We start from the raw sequence: 18134 nt of genomic DNA, 5'->3' as shown, positions 1-18134 counted from the left end.
GTACTCCCCTTTTTGTGTGAAGGAAAATCTCCCTCAGTCGCATCCAAAGCCGATCAAGCTGAAGAGACATATCAGCGACTTGAACTAGCGGGCGGCTGCACCATCACACCGCTTCTAATCAGCGACCTGTGCTTTAGTCTCAAACCGTTACAACACGTTAACTGGATTTTATTTTGTAAACTTACTACACCTAATGTGAGAGAGTGGCAAATAATACTGGAATATCAAACAAAAGAGATGGGTGCCTTTGGGGTGATAGTAGGGACTTTACATTACATGGGACTCTACATCCAACTTACTGCCTCCACAAGGCAAGGTGGACACGCAGAGTTAGTGAACCACATCTCCGGGAACGGTATGTTTCTGCGCTCTAATGTTTCATTTGGTTCAATTGTAATGATATGAGTGAGCAAAATTCAGAAAGGAAACCGTAAACACTAGGAAGATGCTGCTGGTATAGAGGGAGTGAGTGTGTTCAGAGTGGAGGCAAGTGATGAGAAGGTGTTTTTCTTTATAATGGAACACCTGAGGTAGGAGGTGAGCTATGTATTTTGTACATTAATATCAGTTAAGCGCCTTGGGTTAATTCATGTTCTGTATATGCACAGTTATTGAACTACATTTTGTTATGGTCAAATCTACATAGCCTACCGTTTTCTGTCAAATAATAGTTCATATTTAGTACACTGACAATGCTCATGGCAGTACAAGAGTGGAAGCAGAAATACACTCTATCTACAAAAGTATGTGGACATGCCAAATTAGTTGATTCAGCTATTTCAGCCACACCCATTGCTGACCTGCATAAAATCGAGCACACAGCCATGCAATCTCCATAGACAAACAGCCGCACCCAAGCCTAAGGTCACCATGTGAAATGCCAAGTGTCGGCTGGAGTGGCGTAAAGCTTGCCGCCTTTGGACTCTGGCGCAGTGGAAACACTTTCTCTGGAGTAATGAATCACGCTTTGCCATCTGGCAGTCTGACAGAATCTGGGTTTGGCGGATGCCAGGAGAACGCTACCTGCCCGAATGCATAGTGCCAACTTTAGTTTGGTGAAGGAGGCCCCTTTGTTCGTTCCCCGCAACAATGCAAATAAGTCAAAAGACTTACTTAGCTGGAGGGCCAAAATATCTGTGCTGGAGACTCATACTCTGATGTTGCACCAACACTGTATCTGGCTTCCTCTTGTCTATTTTACAATTGCATCATTCAGCTAAATGTGTATTGTCTGGCTTCATCATCTTGTGTTTGGGATCCCAACTGTTTGGCTGTCAGCTCAGCAGATGTGTGGGCAGACGTTTGGCATGGGTAGAAAAATGGACTGTCGAGAAGAGAAGATTGTGTGTGGGGCTAAGTGCCTCCATGCCCTTGAGCAAGATACTGATGATCCCCTATAACAAAGTGAATATCAGAGGCTTACTTCTGCCAAATCTTCTTCTACCATCACCATTGTGCCCACTGGTATTACTAGCAGATACCAGTATGATAACATGCATGGTATCATTTCTCTGATTGGGTTGTGTGATCAGTGACAGAAGTGAGATCCCTCTGACTCATTAACTTTTAATCCAAGGAAAAGCAGAGGGAGGAAAACTGCCCAACGTTATTCCACCATGGAATATGTTGCCCTGGTAAAACTCATCATTGGGTAAACCAGTTTAAAAATGGGAAGCATCTTGGTGTCCAAAAATGAATGTGTATAAAAAATTGAGTTGTGTATAAAATGTGTATAAAAAATTGAGTTGAAAAGTTGAGCCCTCATCAGGATGTGAGCAGCTCATTACCTGCTCCTCCAGGGTGTGTGGGTCAACCTCTGGCCAGTGGACTGGACCCAGACAAACCAGTCTGACAAACAACTCTACAGGTGCATGACTCTCCCACTGCCTCTTACCTAAATGTGACAGCGACTTAGCATGAAGCAGGGGTGGGGCACACTAGACCTGGAGGGCTCCAATGTGGGTTAAGTATTATAGTGCCCCTGCTGTTGACAGAGTCGGTTAGCATTTCCCGAAGCTGAAAATCACATAGTGAATGTAAAAATATTTGTAATTCACTACAGATTTTCTGAATTATGCCGTCTGCATCAACAACTGTTTTGGTTGTTACTTTTCAATTAAATCCTCATTTAGGCCAGGAATATCCAGAGGGGGTTTTATCTTGTCAATCAATGACATTAATCAATGAAGTGCTAAAGAGGAAAGAAAACAACCACGTAGAGACTGAGATACTGAGAGCCAACAGTGTATACAGATCATGAATATACAGTGGGGCAATAAAGTATTTAGTCAGCCACCAATTGTGCAAGTTCTCCCACTTAAAAAGATGAGAGGCCTGTAATTTTCATCATAGGTACACTTCAACTATGACGGACAAAATGAGGGGGGAAAAATCCAGAAAATCACATTGTAGGATTTTTAATGAATTCATTTGCAAATTTTGGTGGAAAATAAGTATTTGGTCAATAACAAAAGTTTATCTCAATACTTTGTTATATACACTTTGTTGGCAATGACAGAGGTCAAACGTTTTCTGTAAGTCTTCACAAGTCTTCCTCCATGCAGATCTAGTCTAGAGCAGTGATGTTTTGGGGCTGTTGCTGGGCAACATGGACTTTCAACTCCCTCCAAAGATTTTTTATGGGGTTGAGATCTGGAGACTGGCTAGGCCACTCCGGGACCTTGAAATGCTTCTTACGAAGCCACTCCTTCGTTGCCCGGGCGGTGTGTTTGGGATCATTGTCATGCTGAAAGACCCAGCCACGTTTCATCTTCAATGCCCTTGCTGATGGAAGGAGGTTTTCACTCAAAATCTCACGATACATGGCCCCATTCATTCTTTCCTTTACATGGATTAGTCGCCCTGGTCCCTTTGCAGAAAAACAGCCCAAAGCATGATGTTTCCACCCCCATGCTTCACAGTAGGTATGGTGTTCTTTGGATGCAACTCAGCATTCTTTGTCCTCCAAACACGACAAGTTGAATTTTTACCAATTTTTTATTTATTTTGGTTTCATCTGACCATATGACATTCTCCCAATCTTCTTCTGGATCATCCAAATGCTCTCTAACAAACTTCAGACGGGCCTGGACATGTACTGGCTTAAGCAGTGGGACACGTCTGGCACTGCAGGATTTGAGTCCCTGGCGGCATAGTGTGTTACTGATGGTAGGCTTTGTTACTTTGGTCCCAGCTCTCTGCAGGTCATTCACCCTGTGTAGTTCTGGGATTTTTTCTCACCGTACTTGTGATCATTTTGACCCCACGGGGTGAGATCTTGCGTGGAGCCCCAGATCGAGGGAGATTATCAGTGATCTTGTATGTCTTCCATTTCCTAATAATTGCTCCCACAGTTGATTTCTTCAAACCAAGCTGCTTACCTATTGCAGATTCAGTCTTCCCAGCCTGGTGCAGGTCTACAATTTTGTTTCTGGTGTCCTTTGACAGCTCTTTGGTCTTGGCCATAGTGGAGTTTGGAGTGTGACTGTTTGAGGTTGTGGACAGGTGTCTTTTATACTGATAACAAGTTCAAACAGGTGCCATTAATACAGGTAACGAGGAGGACAGAGGAGCCTCATAAAGAAGAAGTTACAGGTCTGTGAGAGCCAGAACTCTTGCTTGTTTGTAAGTGACCAAATACTTATTTTCCACCATAATTTGCAAATAAATTCATAAAAAATCCTACAATGTGATTTTCTGGATTTTTTTTTAGTTAAAGTGTACCTATGATGAAAATTACAGGTCTCGCTCATCTTTTTAAGTGGGAGAACTTGCACAATTGGTGGCTGACTAAATACTTTTTTGCCCCACTGTAACAGTAACATTATTTCAACCCAATAGGCCATTGAATAAATGGAATTTCCTCTTCAACAATAGTTAGGGCTGCTATAAAACTAACAAACAGCCACCAAACGTCTGTCTGGCTTTAGCCTCAGCAGTTTGTGTTGACTATTCATTAGCCAGGCTCACGCTGAGAAGGATAGGCTGACAGGCTGGTCTCTGACCTGCTCTCAGCGGTGGGGCCCTGGCTGGGCTGGGCAGGTATCAACACTTCTCCTCTTCCTGCCAGGCCCAGCCAGGAGGAATCCTTCTGGGACAGATGTCCCTCTGCTGGGAAGGGGACTGAGGCCACAGCCTGACCAGGTTACCCTGAGACCAGGCTGTATAAGCTGCTCTGAATGACACACCTCCTATTCACTCTGTTATTTGAGTGGGATGATCTATATTAGACGTTTAGATGTAAAGTAATTACACAACAAAAATACAACTGTGTTTTGTGTGTATTTTGAGGGCCTTATATGAAGCGAACCATTGAACTATTTTTTGTTTGTTGCCTACCACCATTTATCCTACAGTAGCAGTGGGTTGACCATAATGTCCAGCAGCATAAGGAGCACAAAGTACTTGATATGAGCAAGGGCCCCTATTACATTCTTCCTGATACAACCATTTCTCTCTTTTGCTCTCTTTCTCCTTTTCCCTTTCCTCTCTCTCCAGATTGCCCACTTCAAACACAGCCCAGTACAAACTGTAGGGTCAGCAAACAGTCATTCAATGTGTTTTCTCTCTGAGTACTCCGTTCTGATAGTTAATGAGGAGTGTAAGCGCCTCAAAGTGAACAGATATGTTCCTCGTCATTTCCCTTTCATGTCCTATGTTTCTGGTCAAACATATTCCCAGAGCACCTTGGAGAAGGAACTATTTCCCTTTCATGTCCTTATGTCTCTGGTCAAACATATTCCCAGAGCACCTTGGAGAAGGAACTATTTCCCTTTCATGTCCTATGTCTCTGGTCAAACATATTCCCAGAGCACCTTGGAGAAGGAACTATTTCCCTTTCATGTCCTTATGTCTCTGGTCAAACATATTCCCAGAGCACCTTGGAGAAGGAACTATTTCCCTTTCATGTCCTTATGTCTCTGGTCAAACATATTCCCAGAGCACCTTGGAGAAGGAACTATTTCCCTTTCATGTCCTTATGTCTCTGGTCAAACATATTCCCAGAGCACCTTGGAGAAGGAACTATTTCCCTTTCATGTCCAATGTCTCTGGTCAAACATATTCCCAGAGCACCTTGGAGAAGGAACTATTTCCCTTTCAACAGGCGATACGGAGTCAGAGAGTCTCTCTTATGTCCCTTTCATGCCAGTGTCTCTGGGAGTCACCGATTTTTCTGGCTCTCCCTGAACCATATTTCCTCCAATCTTGATATTAAGATGAGTGGATGGAGGGAACTTTCTGGGCTCTGGTTGGAAGAGTGAGCAATCTTGTCTCACATTAAACACATGACTGCTGTGGTGGCCATTGCAGACCTCCTGGGGAGGGCTTGGCTGGGCTCATCTGTTGGCTGTCAGCATGAGGAGTGGAGTCGTGTTTATTTGCTTTAGTGGAGTCTAGCTGATATTTGCTTCTCCAAATAGCTTGCTTACCCCTATGGGTGTCCCAAAATAAACCGACGAAGACAGCAGCTTGAGTTAATTTTAGTTAACACTCCACAAATTTCTTCTTAACAAACTATACTTTTGGCAATAATTCACTCTATCACAATTGCAGTGGGTCAGAAGTTTACATACACTAAATTGACTGTGCCTTTAAGTAGTTTGGAAAATTCCAGAAAATGATGTCATGGCTTTAGAAGCTTCTGATAGGCTAATTTACATCATTTGAGTCAATTGGAGGTGTACCTGTGGATGTATTTCAAGGCCTACCTTCAAACTCAGTGCCTCTTTGCTTGACATCATGGGAAAATCAAATCAAAACAAATCAGCCAAGACCTCAGAAGAAAATGGTATACCTCCACAAGTCTGCTTCATCCTTTCCAAATGCCTTTCCAAATGCCTGAAGATACCGCGTTCATCTGTACAAACAATAGTACGCGAGTATAAACACCATGGGACCATGCAGCCGTCATACCGCTCAGGAAGGAGACACGTTCTGTCTCCTAGAGATGAATGTACTTTGGTGCGAAAGGTGCAAATCAATCCCAGAACAACAGCAAAGGACCTTGTGAAGATGCTGGAGGAAACAGGTACAGAAGTGTCTATTTCCACAGGTAAACGAGTCCTTTTATCGACATAACCTGAAAGGCTGCTCAGCAAGGAAGAAGCCACTGCTCTAAAACTGCCATAAAAAATTGCACATGGGAACAAAATCTTACATTTGGGAGAAATGTCCTCTGGTCTGATGAAACAAAAATAGAACTGTTTGGCCATAATGACCATCCTTATGATTGGAGGAAAAGGGGGAGGCTTGCAAGCAGAAAAACACCATCCCAACCGTGAAGCACGGGGGTGGCAGCATCATGTTGTGCGGGTGCTTTGCTACAGGATGGACTGGTGCACTTCACAAAAGAGTTGGCATCATGAGGAGGAAAATTATGCGGATATATTGAAGCAACATCTCAAGACATCAGTCAGGAAGTTAAAGCTTGGTCGCAAATGGGTCTTCCAAATGGACAATGACCCCAAGCATACTTCCAAAGTTGTGACAAAATGGCTTAAGGACAACAAAGTCAAGGTATTGGAGTGGCCATCACAAAGCCCTGACCTCAACCCTATATAACATTTGTGGGCGAGCAAGGAGACCAACAAACCTGACTCAGTTACACCAGCTCTGTTAGGAGGAATGGGACAAAATTCACCCAACTTATTGTGGGAAGCTTGTGGAAGGCTGCCTGAAACGTTTGACCTGAGTTCAACATTATTATTATTTTTACATTTTACCCCAATTTCGTGGTATCCAATTGTATGTAGTTACTATCTTGTCTCATCGCTACAACTCCCATACGGGCTCGGGAGAGACGAAGGTCCTCCAAAACACAACCCACAACAAGAAACACCGTGCAACCTTGGTTAGCGTGCACTGCGCCCAACCCGCCACAGGAGTCGCTGGTGCGCAATGAGACAAGGATATCCCTACCGGTCAAACCCTCCCTAACCCGGACGACACTAGGCCAATTGTGCATCGCCCCACGGACGACAGAGCCTGGGTGTGAACCTAGAGTCTCTGGTGGCACAGCTTGCACTGCGATGCAGTGCCCTAGACCACTGCGCCACCCGGGATAAATAACAGTCATATGCATTGAGTTGGACACTTCACCATCATGGAAACTTTGCCCACTCTTGATGATTCATAGGTTTTGACATCAGTATCACATGGTTGATAGGCACCAACAAATTATTACTCCCATTATCAGCATTAGACAACATTCAAGGGTTTGAAGAAAAACACATTGAGATGGATTTGGGTCACATCAGTACAAACAATATAGATCCATATTCATTTAACTGCTTTGCTTACAGTATGTAGCTATTGAAAGTATGTAGGCTAGCTTCCAGTATTATTCAGTCTGGTAGCCTACACAGTGTTAAAAAAAACAATGTTATCATGGTGGAAATACAACGATAACCATTCACCGTGTTCCCATACATCATATCAGAGGCCTGGCTCAATTAGAAGGCCCGCCTGGGGCCATGTTGAGACAGGGACATCCATTATAATGTCTCTATTTCTGTGAAGTGACCAGCCCTAATTATGCTGCTGTGGAGCGGCTAGTTCACGCACAGTGGGTGAATGGAGACCCAGCAATGCTGTTCAATCATCTCATTCTGGGAGTGGACTGACTAACCCAGAGGGGGAGATGGGAATACACAGGAAACTCACTCTGTTTCTGTTTCTCTGTGTATTTACAATGTGTCTCATGGTGTTATGATATTTTCATAGTTTTAATGATATACATACAAGGCTGCATTTTACACAACAAGAGCAGATAAATGTGTAGAAACGTTGGAATAACTGTGAGCAGTTTAGTAGTACAGGCTATTTGACGACCAAGCATTAATACAGGGAATTGATATCTGCACGCATGTCGCATGTTATTCACAGCATCATTTGAATACCAACCAGTCGTGTTATTTCTGCTGTCTGTCAGCGATTCAGAGCTCCTGTCTTTCATATTCAGTGTGTCTGTCTTTCACCAGTCCCTCTAATTGCTGTCAGAAACCTTTGAGGGGCTACTTGGTATTTCAAAAGGCTGCTGGGCTGGATGGCTTGCACCTATCAGTAATGTAGAATAGTAAATTACATTTTTTTGGTGGTTTTGTATTGCTTGACTGCACACACCTCCTGCAGCTCCTGCAGCCCTTCGGGTGCTGTCTCTACCCAGTTACTTTGTTATTAGATGGGTGCTTTATCCAAGGACAGACCGTTCAATAATGATATGTTCATTACACCAAATAGGGCTTTTGCTACATGTAATTAGATCGCCATCTGGCTATCATATCATACACACTTATACAATACCATCACATTAAGGCTTATTTTATGCTTGTGGGGTGTTTGTCATTCTAAACCAGGAAAACGGATGAGCATCTATCATCTGAAACAAATCAACATTTCCCTATGCATCTCAAATCTGTCAGATCCATAAACCCCCGTCTGACTAGCTGTGGGGTCTTGGGGAGGTGCTAAGAGGTTTTATAGGGTTTTTAAAGTAGACTCCATAGACATCTCTGTGTCTGCCATAACCAGCAGAGGCACCTGCTCCCCCTCAGCAAGACAAGCTGTGACAGGTGCAAAGCTGTCCTGTGTCAGTGGTAAAGTTCACGCTCGTCTTGAACTGTCAGACTGGAAAACAACCTGGCAGCTCCTCAAATGAATAAGCTGGAGAGGGGGAGGGAGGGGAGAGTAAGTGTGAGATGTTGGTGTGATATTAAAAGATAATGACCATAGGGTTACTCGGTGCAGTGACACACAAGTTTAGATTCATGTAGGCATTTTTGGAGTGTAGTGCACTGCTGTGATGAACAGTTAAAAGCTAGCTTATCCCCCCCAGTTGTTAGACGTGATTGAACTTGTCATCACTTTAGCTGGCCAGGCTTTTTCATCAATGGAGGACAATGTTTAGAAGGGAAATACATTTAGCTACAAGATATTATACATCCTGCTGCAGATAAATTATTATCAGGACGTCATATTCACCCTCTCAGGATGTCTGGGGACTTTTCTGCAGACGGTTGATGTGTTTCGGCCAATCAAATGTGACACTTTTCATGGCTGTTATTCTTTTTAATATGGCACGTCAAACTCATCGCTGCGCTCTCTCTACAGCCACACTGTCAAAGGCGCCACTGATGTGGAATCGAGAGAGACTCTTGAAAAGCCGGATGGTGTTCTGTGCTTTTCAAGGACAGAGAGAAAGTCTCTGTCTCAGAGTTCTCAGAAGTGTTTTATTTTAAATGGATGGAATGAAAAAGTAGGATGGGTGTCTTTTATTTATCTGGCGTTCTGTTCTTGTGAAGGATATTGGCTGGTATTCTGCAGTCATTAAATAGAATAGCTCATCAAGGATGGAGCTCATGGTATGCTAGGACTGAGTATAAGAATAACAGTGAAATGTAAAAAGAAAATCCAGGTATTAAATGTACTTTTAAGTCATGGTTGTAATCATGTTGAAAATGTGTAATAAAAGTACACATTTAACAAAAATCTCTCCCTATCTTGTTTTTACCTTTCGGAAACAGCAAATCACTGTTTGCTATTGTATTCGATAATCTGGAATGTTCCAACAAGACTTTCCTGTCTATATAGTACTTCTGACTCGGTATCTACAGTGCGCCTGCTTGCTCCTGTCTGGTTCCATTCATTTCAGATGAGCTCTAAACATAAGCAGTGAGCTACATCATTCATCAAAGTCACCACAAATGGATGGAGAAGAAAAAGAGAGCTGTTTTGTTGAATCCCCTTGACTACATGTTATCGAAGAAGGCAGTTTATTTCTTATTTTTGGTGTCAGGCCGCCCAATGAGAATCCCTTTGGGAACGGAGGAGAAGCAGATTTAGGTGGAGGTGAATTTCAGCATCACTGTCAGGTACACATTCAGCTCCTCTCCCCCTCTCCTGGCCCTGGCTGGTTCTCTGAACTGTCAGCTCCCCTCTCTGTCTCAGCTGCTGGAGAGAGAGACTCCTGGGTGCATTAGGAGGGCGAGGAGATTAGATACCAAACGCTGATATCTCTCGTAGCGCTGCATCACACCATTTGTATCTGGCCCCAGAGACCTGGCTTGGCTGGCTGCTGGCTCGCTAGCTGGCTGGGGAGATTTAAAGAGCATGCTCATTTTGGTTTTCATTTTCCTATTTAGTTTTCAAAAGATGTCAGTTGATTTCTCAACTTTAACTAGCTGTGTAGGCTGTTGTGTGTGGATGTATTGCTATATGTGCTTTTTGAATCCATGTTTACTGAGTCCTGATAGAGCTTCTGGATGCCTTTACTAGGCACTACTGTTGTGATTATTGATTGTCCTATCTCTGAGGTGAGGTATTTGCCTCTGAATTCATTGATTGTTGTGGGGAGGCTATTTAATTGCTCTCCTCCGTGACGGCCGAAACACAGTTGGAACTGTACGATGGGGGAGACACGATTTGCATATGTCAATGGACTCAAAAGCCCCCAGAGCCCTACATGTCTCAAAGCATACTGCTTATTGTTATGCAGGCAGCACAGCATGGGGCTCAGTGTGTGTCTGTCATGTGATGAAAAAAATGATACCACCTATATTCATCCCACTCATTTGTGTTTAGCCAAGTTGAACATGCTTTGTATTTTTTTGTCCTTTTAGCTCAGACATTCCATGAAATGGTGACAAAGTATTTAACATATTCTCCCATTGGATAATTATAGCAGTGTTGGTTTTTAATCCATTTAGGTATGATGGTATTTTAACCAATTTCTCCCAAGTGCTGTAATAAGAAAAGTACTTTGTATGCACAACAATAACCAATGAACACCTCACAGTAAATTACTGAAGTGAATAGTCTCGCGGAATTATCATGTGATCATTCTGAATATCACTATTTTGACTGTTAGATATGTTGTAAGTAGCTATTTTTACTATCAATGACTGGATTATAAAGCATTGGCATTTTTACTAGATCATTTTAACCATCCCAGGCCATTAATCACTGTTTTATAACCATTTAGATTTAGACCCAAATCCATGCTTTAAAAAAGGTCACAAAATCTCTCATTGTGGTGTAATATAGGCCTACACTACTGGTCCAAAATTTTAGAACACCTACTCATTTTTCTTTATTTTTACTATTTTCAGTGAAGACATCAAAACTATGAAATAACACATATGGAATCATGTAGTAGTAGTCAAAAAAGTGTTAAACAAATCTAAATATATTTTATATTTGAGATTCTTCAAAGTAGCCACCCTTTGCCTTAAAGACAGCTTTGCACACTCTTGGTATTCTCTCAATCAGCTTCACCTGGAATGCTTTTCCAACTGTCTTGATGGATTTCCCACATATGCTGAACACTTGCTGGCTGCTTTTCCTTCACTCTGCGGTCCAACTCATCCCAAACCATCTCAATTTGGTTGAGGTCGGGGGATTGTGGAGGCCAGGTCATCTGATGCAGATCTCCATCACTCTCTTTCTTGGTAGAATAGCCCTTATACAGAATGGAGGTGTGTTGGATCATTGTCCTGTTGGAAAACAAATGATAGTCCCACTAAGCCCAAACCAGATGGGATGGCGTATGGATGTGGTGGTAGCCATGCTGGTTAAGTGTGCATTGAATTAAAAAATAAGTCACAGACAATGTCACCAGCAAAGCACCCCCACACCATAACACCTCCTCCTCCATGCTTTACGGTGGGAAATACACATGTGGAGATCATCCGTTCACCCACCACGTCTCACAAAGGCACGGCGGTTGGAACCAAATATATCCAATTTGGACTCCAGACCAAAGGACAGATTTCCACCTGTGTAATGTTCATTGCTCGTGTTTCTTGGCACAAGCAAGTCTCTTATTCTTCTTATTGGTGTCCTTTAGTAGTGGTTTCTTTGCAGCAAATTGACCACGAAGGCCTTATTCTCCTCTGAACAGTTGATGTTGAGATGGGCCTGTAATGCTCCGGGTGTCGTGGGTGTGGAGTCAAATGCAGGAGACAGAGTTCAATGCTGTGCGTCTTTTACTAGCACCAACGCACCACAGGGTGCTCACAAAAGTAACGTTCCCAAACACAGGGGAAAAAGTACAATGGAAAAAATCACGACTAGGCATTAAGCACGTAACTCTACAACAGAGCCGAAGGTTTACAATGAAATAATCCCGCACAACAACCAGGCGGGCCGGCTGTCTAATAAAGACAAACTAATTAAACATGAACAGGTGCTACCACTATACATACAAGGAGGGGGAGGAAAAACAGTGGCAGCTAATAGGCCGGTGATGACGACCGCCGAGCGCCACCCGCCCGGGAAGGGGAAACACCCTCGGTCGGACTCGTGACAGTACCCCCCCCTCTGACGCGCGGCTCCCGCAGCGCGCCGACACCGGCCTCGAGGTCGCCCCGGAGGACGAGGTGCAGGGCGATCCGGATGGAGGCGATGGAAATCCCTCAACATGGATGGATCCAAGATGTCCCCCACCGGTACCCAGCACCTCTCCTCCGGACCGTACCCCTCCCAGTCCACGAGGTACTGCAGGCCCCTCACCCGGCGTCTTGAGTCCAGAATGGCCCGGATCGTGTACGCCGGGGTCCCCTCGATGTCCAGAGGGGGGGGGGGCCTCCGGTACCTCACTGTCCTGCAGGGGACCAGCTACCACCGGCCTGAGGAGAGACACATGAAACGAGGGGTTAATACGATAATAGGAAGGGAGTTGTAATCGATAACACACCTCGTTTATTCTCCTCAGGACTTGCCCTGCGGACCCAACTTCCGGCAGGGCAAGCGGAGAGGTAGGAGAGGTAGGTTTCGGGTCGAGAGCCAGACCCTGTCCCCCGGTACAAACACGGGGGCCTCACTGCGGTGGCGGTCAGCACTCCTCTTCTGCCATCCACTCGCTTGTCGTAGAGATTCCTGGACGGCCCTCCAGGTCTCCTTGGAGCGCTGTACCCATTCCTCCACCGCAGGAGCCTCGGTCTGGCTCGGATGCCATGGTGCCAGGACCGGCTGGTACCCCAACACACACTGAAAAGGGGACACGTTAGTAGAGGAGTGGCGTAGTGAGTTCTGAGCCATTTCAGCCCAAGGAATGTAACGTGCCCACTCCCATGGCCGATCCTGGCAATACGACCGCAGAAACCTACCCACCTCCTGGTTCATTCTCTCCACCTGCCCATTACTCTCGGGGTGATAACCGGAGGTCAGGGTGACAGAGACCCCCAAGCGTTCCATGAACGCTCTCCATACCCGAGACGTGAATTGGGCCCCGATCAGAAACGATGTCCTCCGGCACCCCGTAGTGCCGAAAGACATGGGTAAATAATGCCTCCGCAGTCTGCAGGGCTGTAGGGATACCGGGCAACGGGAGGAGACGGCAGGACTTAGAAAACCGATCCACAATCACTAGAACCGCGGTGTTCCCCTGAGACGGCGGGATATCGGTCAGGAAATCTATGGACAGATGTGACCATGGCCGCTGTGGAACGGGGAGGGGTTGTAGCTTCCCTCTAGGAAGGTGCCTAGGAGCCTTACTCTGAGCGCACACTGAGCAAGAGGAGACATAACCCTTAACGTCCTTAACCAACGTAGGCCACCAATACCTCCCCTGAAGGCTCCCCACTGTCCTCGTCACCCCAGGGTGACCCGAGGAGGGTAGGACGTGAGCCCACCGAATCAGTTTGTCCCGAACACCAAGCGGCACGTACCTTCGCCCCGCTGGACACTGAGGAGGCGCGGGTTCAGCCCGTAACGCCCGCTCGATGTCCGAGTCCACCTCCCATACCGCTGGGGCTACCAGCTTTGAGGCGGGAAGGATGGGAGTAGGTTCGGTGGACCCATCCTCGGTGTCATAAAGGCGGGACAGTGCGTCAGCCTTCACATTCTGGGAGCCCGGTCTATAAGACAAAGTAAACCGGAACCGGGTGAAGAATATGGCCCACCTTGCCTGACGTGGGTTAAGTCTCCTAGCTGCCCGAATATACTCCAGATTCTGGTGGTCGGTCCAGATGAGAAAAGGGTGCTTAGCCCCCTCAAGCCAGTGTCTCCACACCTTCAGAGCTCTAACCACCGCTAGCAACTCCCGGTCCCCCACATCATAGTTACGCTCCGCTGGGCTGAGCTTCCTTGAGAAGAAAGCGCAGGGGCGGAGTTTTGGTGGCGTACCCGAGCACTGTGATAGCACGGCACCCACCCCAGCCTCGGAGGCGTCCACCTCCACTATGAATGCTAGAGAGGGGTCCGGATGCGCCAACACGGGCTCATCAATGAACAGCACCTTCAACTTGTTGAATGCTCTGTCCGCCTCTGCTGACCACTGCAACCGCACTGGGCCCCCCTTCAGCAGTGAGGTAATGGGAGCCGCTATCTGGCCAAAACCCCGGATAAACCTCCGGTAGTAGTTGGCAAAACCCAAAAACCGCTGCACCTCCTTTACCGTGGTTGGAGTCGGCCAATTACGCACGGCCCTAATGCGGTCACCCTCCATCACCACCCCCGAGGTGGAAATGCGATATCCCAGAAAAGCGACGGCTCGTTTAGAGAACACTCATTTCTCAGCCTTGACGTATAGGTCATGCTCCAGCAGTCTACCAAGCACTTTGCGCACCAGAGACACATGTGCGGTGTGAGTGGCCGAGTAGATCAGAATGTCATCGATATAAACAACCACTCCCTGCTCGCACAGGTCCCTGAGAATCTCGTCTACAAAGGATTGGAAAACGGCTGGAGCATTCTTTAACCCATACGGCATGACGAGGTACTCATAGTGGCCGGATGTAGTACTAAATGCGGTTTTCCACTCGTCTCCCTTCCGAATACGCACCAGACTATACGCGCTCCTGAGATCCAGTTTTGTGAAGAACTGCGCTCCGTGGAACGATTCCACCGCCGTAGCGATGAGAGGTAGAGGGTAACTATACCCCACTGTGATGGCGTTTAGACCTCTATAATCGATACACGGACGCAAACCTCCCTCCTTTTTCCTCACAAAAAAGAAACTCGAGGAGACGGGTGAAATGGAGGGCCGAATGTACCCCTGTCCCAGCGACTCCGTGACATATGTCTCCATTGCCAACGTTTCCTCCTGGGACAGCGGGTACACGTGACTCTTGGGAAGCGCAGCGTCCACCTGGAGATCTATCGTACAATCCCTTCCCAGTCGATAAGGTGGTAATTTAGTCGCTTTCACTTTACTGAAAGCGATTGCCAAATCGGCATACTCGGGGGGGAATGCACACCGTGGAACCCTGGTCTGGACTCTCCACCGACGTGGCACCGACGGAAACTCCCAAACACCTTCCAGAACACTCCTCTGACCACCCCTGGAGAACCCCCTGTCTCCACGAAATTTTAGGATTGTGCCGGGCCAGCCAGGGGAGTCCCCAGCACCACTGGAAACGCAGGCGAATCAATAATAAAAAAAACTGATACGCTCCCTATGATTCCCCTGTGTCACCATGTCCAGTGGGACCGTGGTCTCCCTGACCATCCCTGACCCTAATGGCCGGCTATCTAGGGAGTGCACGGGGAAAGGAGAATCTATCGGCACCAGCGGAACCCCTAACTTAAGGGCGAGTCCGCGATCCATAAAGTTCCCAGCTGCGCCTGAATCGACTAGCGCCCTATGCTGGGAAGAGGGAAAAAATGTGAAGGAAAGAGATTAAGACAAACATATGGCCAACAAGGGGTTCTGGGTGAGTTTGATGCTGACTCACCTGGGGTGACCGAGAAGCGTTCCGCCTGCCATCTCTACTCCCAGACGGACCCCCCCAGCACCGATCAGACGTGTGCCCTCTCCGACCACAGTTGGTGCAGGGAAGGCCACCTCCTCCTGTACCCCTCGGCGTAGCCCCTCCCAACTCCATGGGAATGGGAGCGGAGGGGCTGGGTGGTGGAACGCACAGAACCCTCTCTGAACGCCCACGGGCAGCCAGCAGATTATCCAGTCGAATGGACATGTCGATCAGCTGATCCAGTGACAGAGTGGTGTCCCGACACGCTAACTCCCGGGCGGACGTCCTCTCGGAGACTACACCTGTAGTGGTCCATAAGGGCCCTGTCGTTCCACCCAGATCCGGCTGCCAAGGTCCGGAACTCCAGCGCGTAATCCTGGGCGCTCCTCTTCTCCTGCCTGAGATGAAATAGTCGTTCTCCCACCGCTCGGCCGTCTAGAGGGTGATCAAACACGGCACGGAAGCGGCAGGAAAACTCTGTGTAGTGCTCCCGCGCTGAGTCTGGGCCATTCCAGACTGCGTTCACCCACTCCAGAGCACGACCCGTGAGGCAGGAGATGAGGACACTCACCCTCTCTGCTCCTGAGGGAGTGGGTCTGATGGTGGCCAGGTATAGCTCCAGCTGAAGCAGAAACCCCTGGCAACGCGCCGCCGCTCCATCATAAGCCCTCGGTAGCGTCAGACGGAGAGTGCTGGAGTCGGGAGAAGGAGAGTCCGGAACCGTGGGTGCCGAAGGTGGAGAGAGGAGACCACTCTTCTCCCATCTTTCCATTCTCTCCATCACTTGATCCATCGCGGATCCGATCCGATGGAGGACGGTGTTGTGGTGGAGAACCCATTCCTCCATCGATGGGAGACGGTTGGCTGCTGCTCCTGCTGACTCCATCAATCTGATAGGTGCGGGATTCTGTAATGCTCCGGGTGTCGTGGGTGTGGAGTCAAATGCAGGAGACAGAGTTCAATGCTGTGCGTCTTTTACTAGCACCAACGCACCACAGGGTGCTCACAAAAGTAACGTTCCCAAACACGGGAAAAAGTACAATGGAAAAAATCACGACTAGGCACTAAGCACGTACCTCTACAACAGAGCCGAAGGTTTACAATGAAATAATACCGCACAACAACCAGGCGGGCCGGCTGTCTAATAAAGACAAACTAATTAAACATGAACAGGTGCTACCACTAAACATACAAGGAGGGGGAGGAAAAACAATCAGTGGCAGCTAATAGGCCGGTGATGACGACCGCCGAGCGCCACCCGCCCGGGAAGGGGAAACACCCTCGGTCGGACTCGTGCCAGGGCCTGTTACTTGAACTCTGTGAGGCATTTATTTGGGCTCCAGTTTCTGAGGCTGGTAACTCTGATATCTTCCATATTGACTGACCTTCATGTCTTAAAGTAATGATGGACTGTTATTTCTCTTTGCTTATTTGAGCTGTTCTTTTACCAAATGGATATCTTCTGTATACTACCTTGTCACAACATAACTGATTGGCTCAAACACAATTTCCACAAATGAACTTTTAACAAGGCACGCCTGTTAATTGAAATGCATTCCAGGTGACAAACCAGCTTCATGAGGTTATGTACGATAACTGTTGACTTTTTGTAATCAGCTGCGTAAATCCAAACTCTCTCGTGTCAAAATTGTTATTTGGAAATGTAATCATATTTTGATTTTACTTACCCCGGTTTCCACTGTTCTCCAAAAGATGTACAATACCTTTTCCCTGGAACGTGACTAGGCCTAAACATGTAGGCTATTTATTACAAACAGAAATATCTACATAGCATTTCAGCTGAAAAGAATGAAAGCAAAAGACATTCAGGAAAAATTCATTTCAGAATGCGGAATATACATTAAATTACCTTTGGCTAGTCAGTTGCTGTCTGTTTACTGTGTCTTCAAGAAGCTTACAGGTGTCTTTGAAACATGGACACTACTATTTACATTATTTTTAAGAGAGCATCGTTAGAAGAGACAATTATTTTAGTGGAGTGGATGGAGCTGGCTAACTGGCCTGCCAGTGGTAAGTGGGAAATCAAAGGCAGAGGCTGAGCTCGGAGACATGCCTCTCTCTGCCTGGGTCTGTGGGGGCAACTCCAGAGGTTAATGAATCTGCTAGGCCAGCTATCTAGGGAGGGAGAGAGTATCAAAGCACATCACTCTCATAACAGGTTTTTCCTGCTCTTTTTTTTTTATCCAGGGTTGAAAGCTGAATTTACTGCCTAGTTATTTTTGTGTGTAGATACTGTCATTTGGATGAGTGTTGTTTAGTTAAAACAACACTCATAAACGAAATGCACTAGTTTGTGTGTACAGAGTTCTGCATTTTTTGTAAGTTCATTTATATTCCCAGGGCCCTGAATGTGGTACCTGAGTACGATGCCGTCTTTTTAAATGTCACTGTTCTCCAGATCCTCTTTTTTCATTAAACTGTCCC

General features: G+C 46.6%; 1 protein-coding gene across 1 annotated transcript in view; it reads left to right on the top strand.

Annotated features, from left to right (window-relative positions):
• LOC124032069 (V-set and transmembrane domain-containing protein 2-like protein) overlaps positions 1-18134 on the top strand; it is a 36741-nt gene continuing 18607 nt past the window's right edge. The window contains exon 1 of the mRNA XM_046344119.1: positions 1-355. Coding sequence (XP_046200075.1) covers positions 238-355 — 118 coding nt within the window. The 5' untranslated portion in view covers positions 1-237. The remainder of the gene's footprint in view (positions 356-18134) is intronic.

This window comes from Oncorhynchus gorbuscha, linkage group LG03, assembly GCF_021184085.1.
Source record: "Oncorhynchus gorbuscha isolate QuinsamMale2020 ecotype Even-year linkage group LG03, OgorEven_v1.0, whole genome shotgun sequence".
Lineage (NCBI taxonomy): Eukaryota > Metazoa > Chordata > Actinopteri > Salmoniformes > Salmonidae > Oncorhynchus > Oncorhynchus gorbuscha.
The sequence above is the reverse complement of the archived record's forward strand: the minus strand, read 5'-3'. Positions and strand labels throughout refer to the sequence as shown.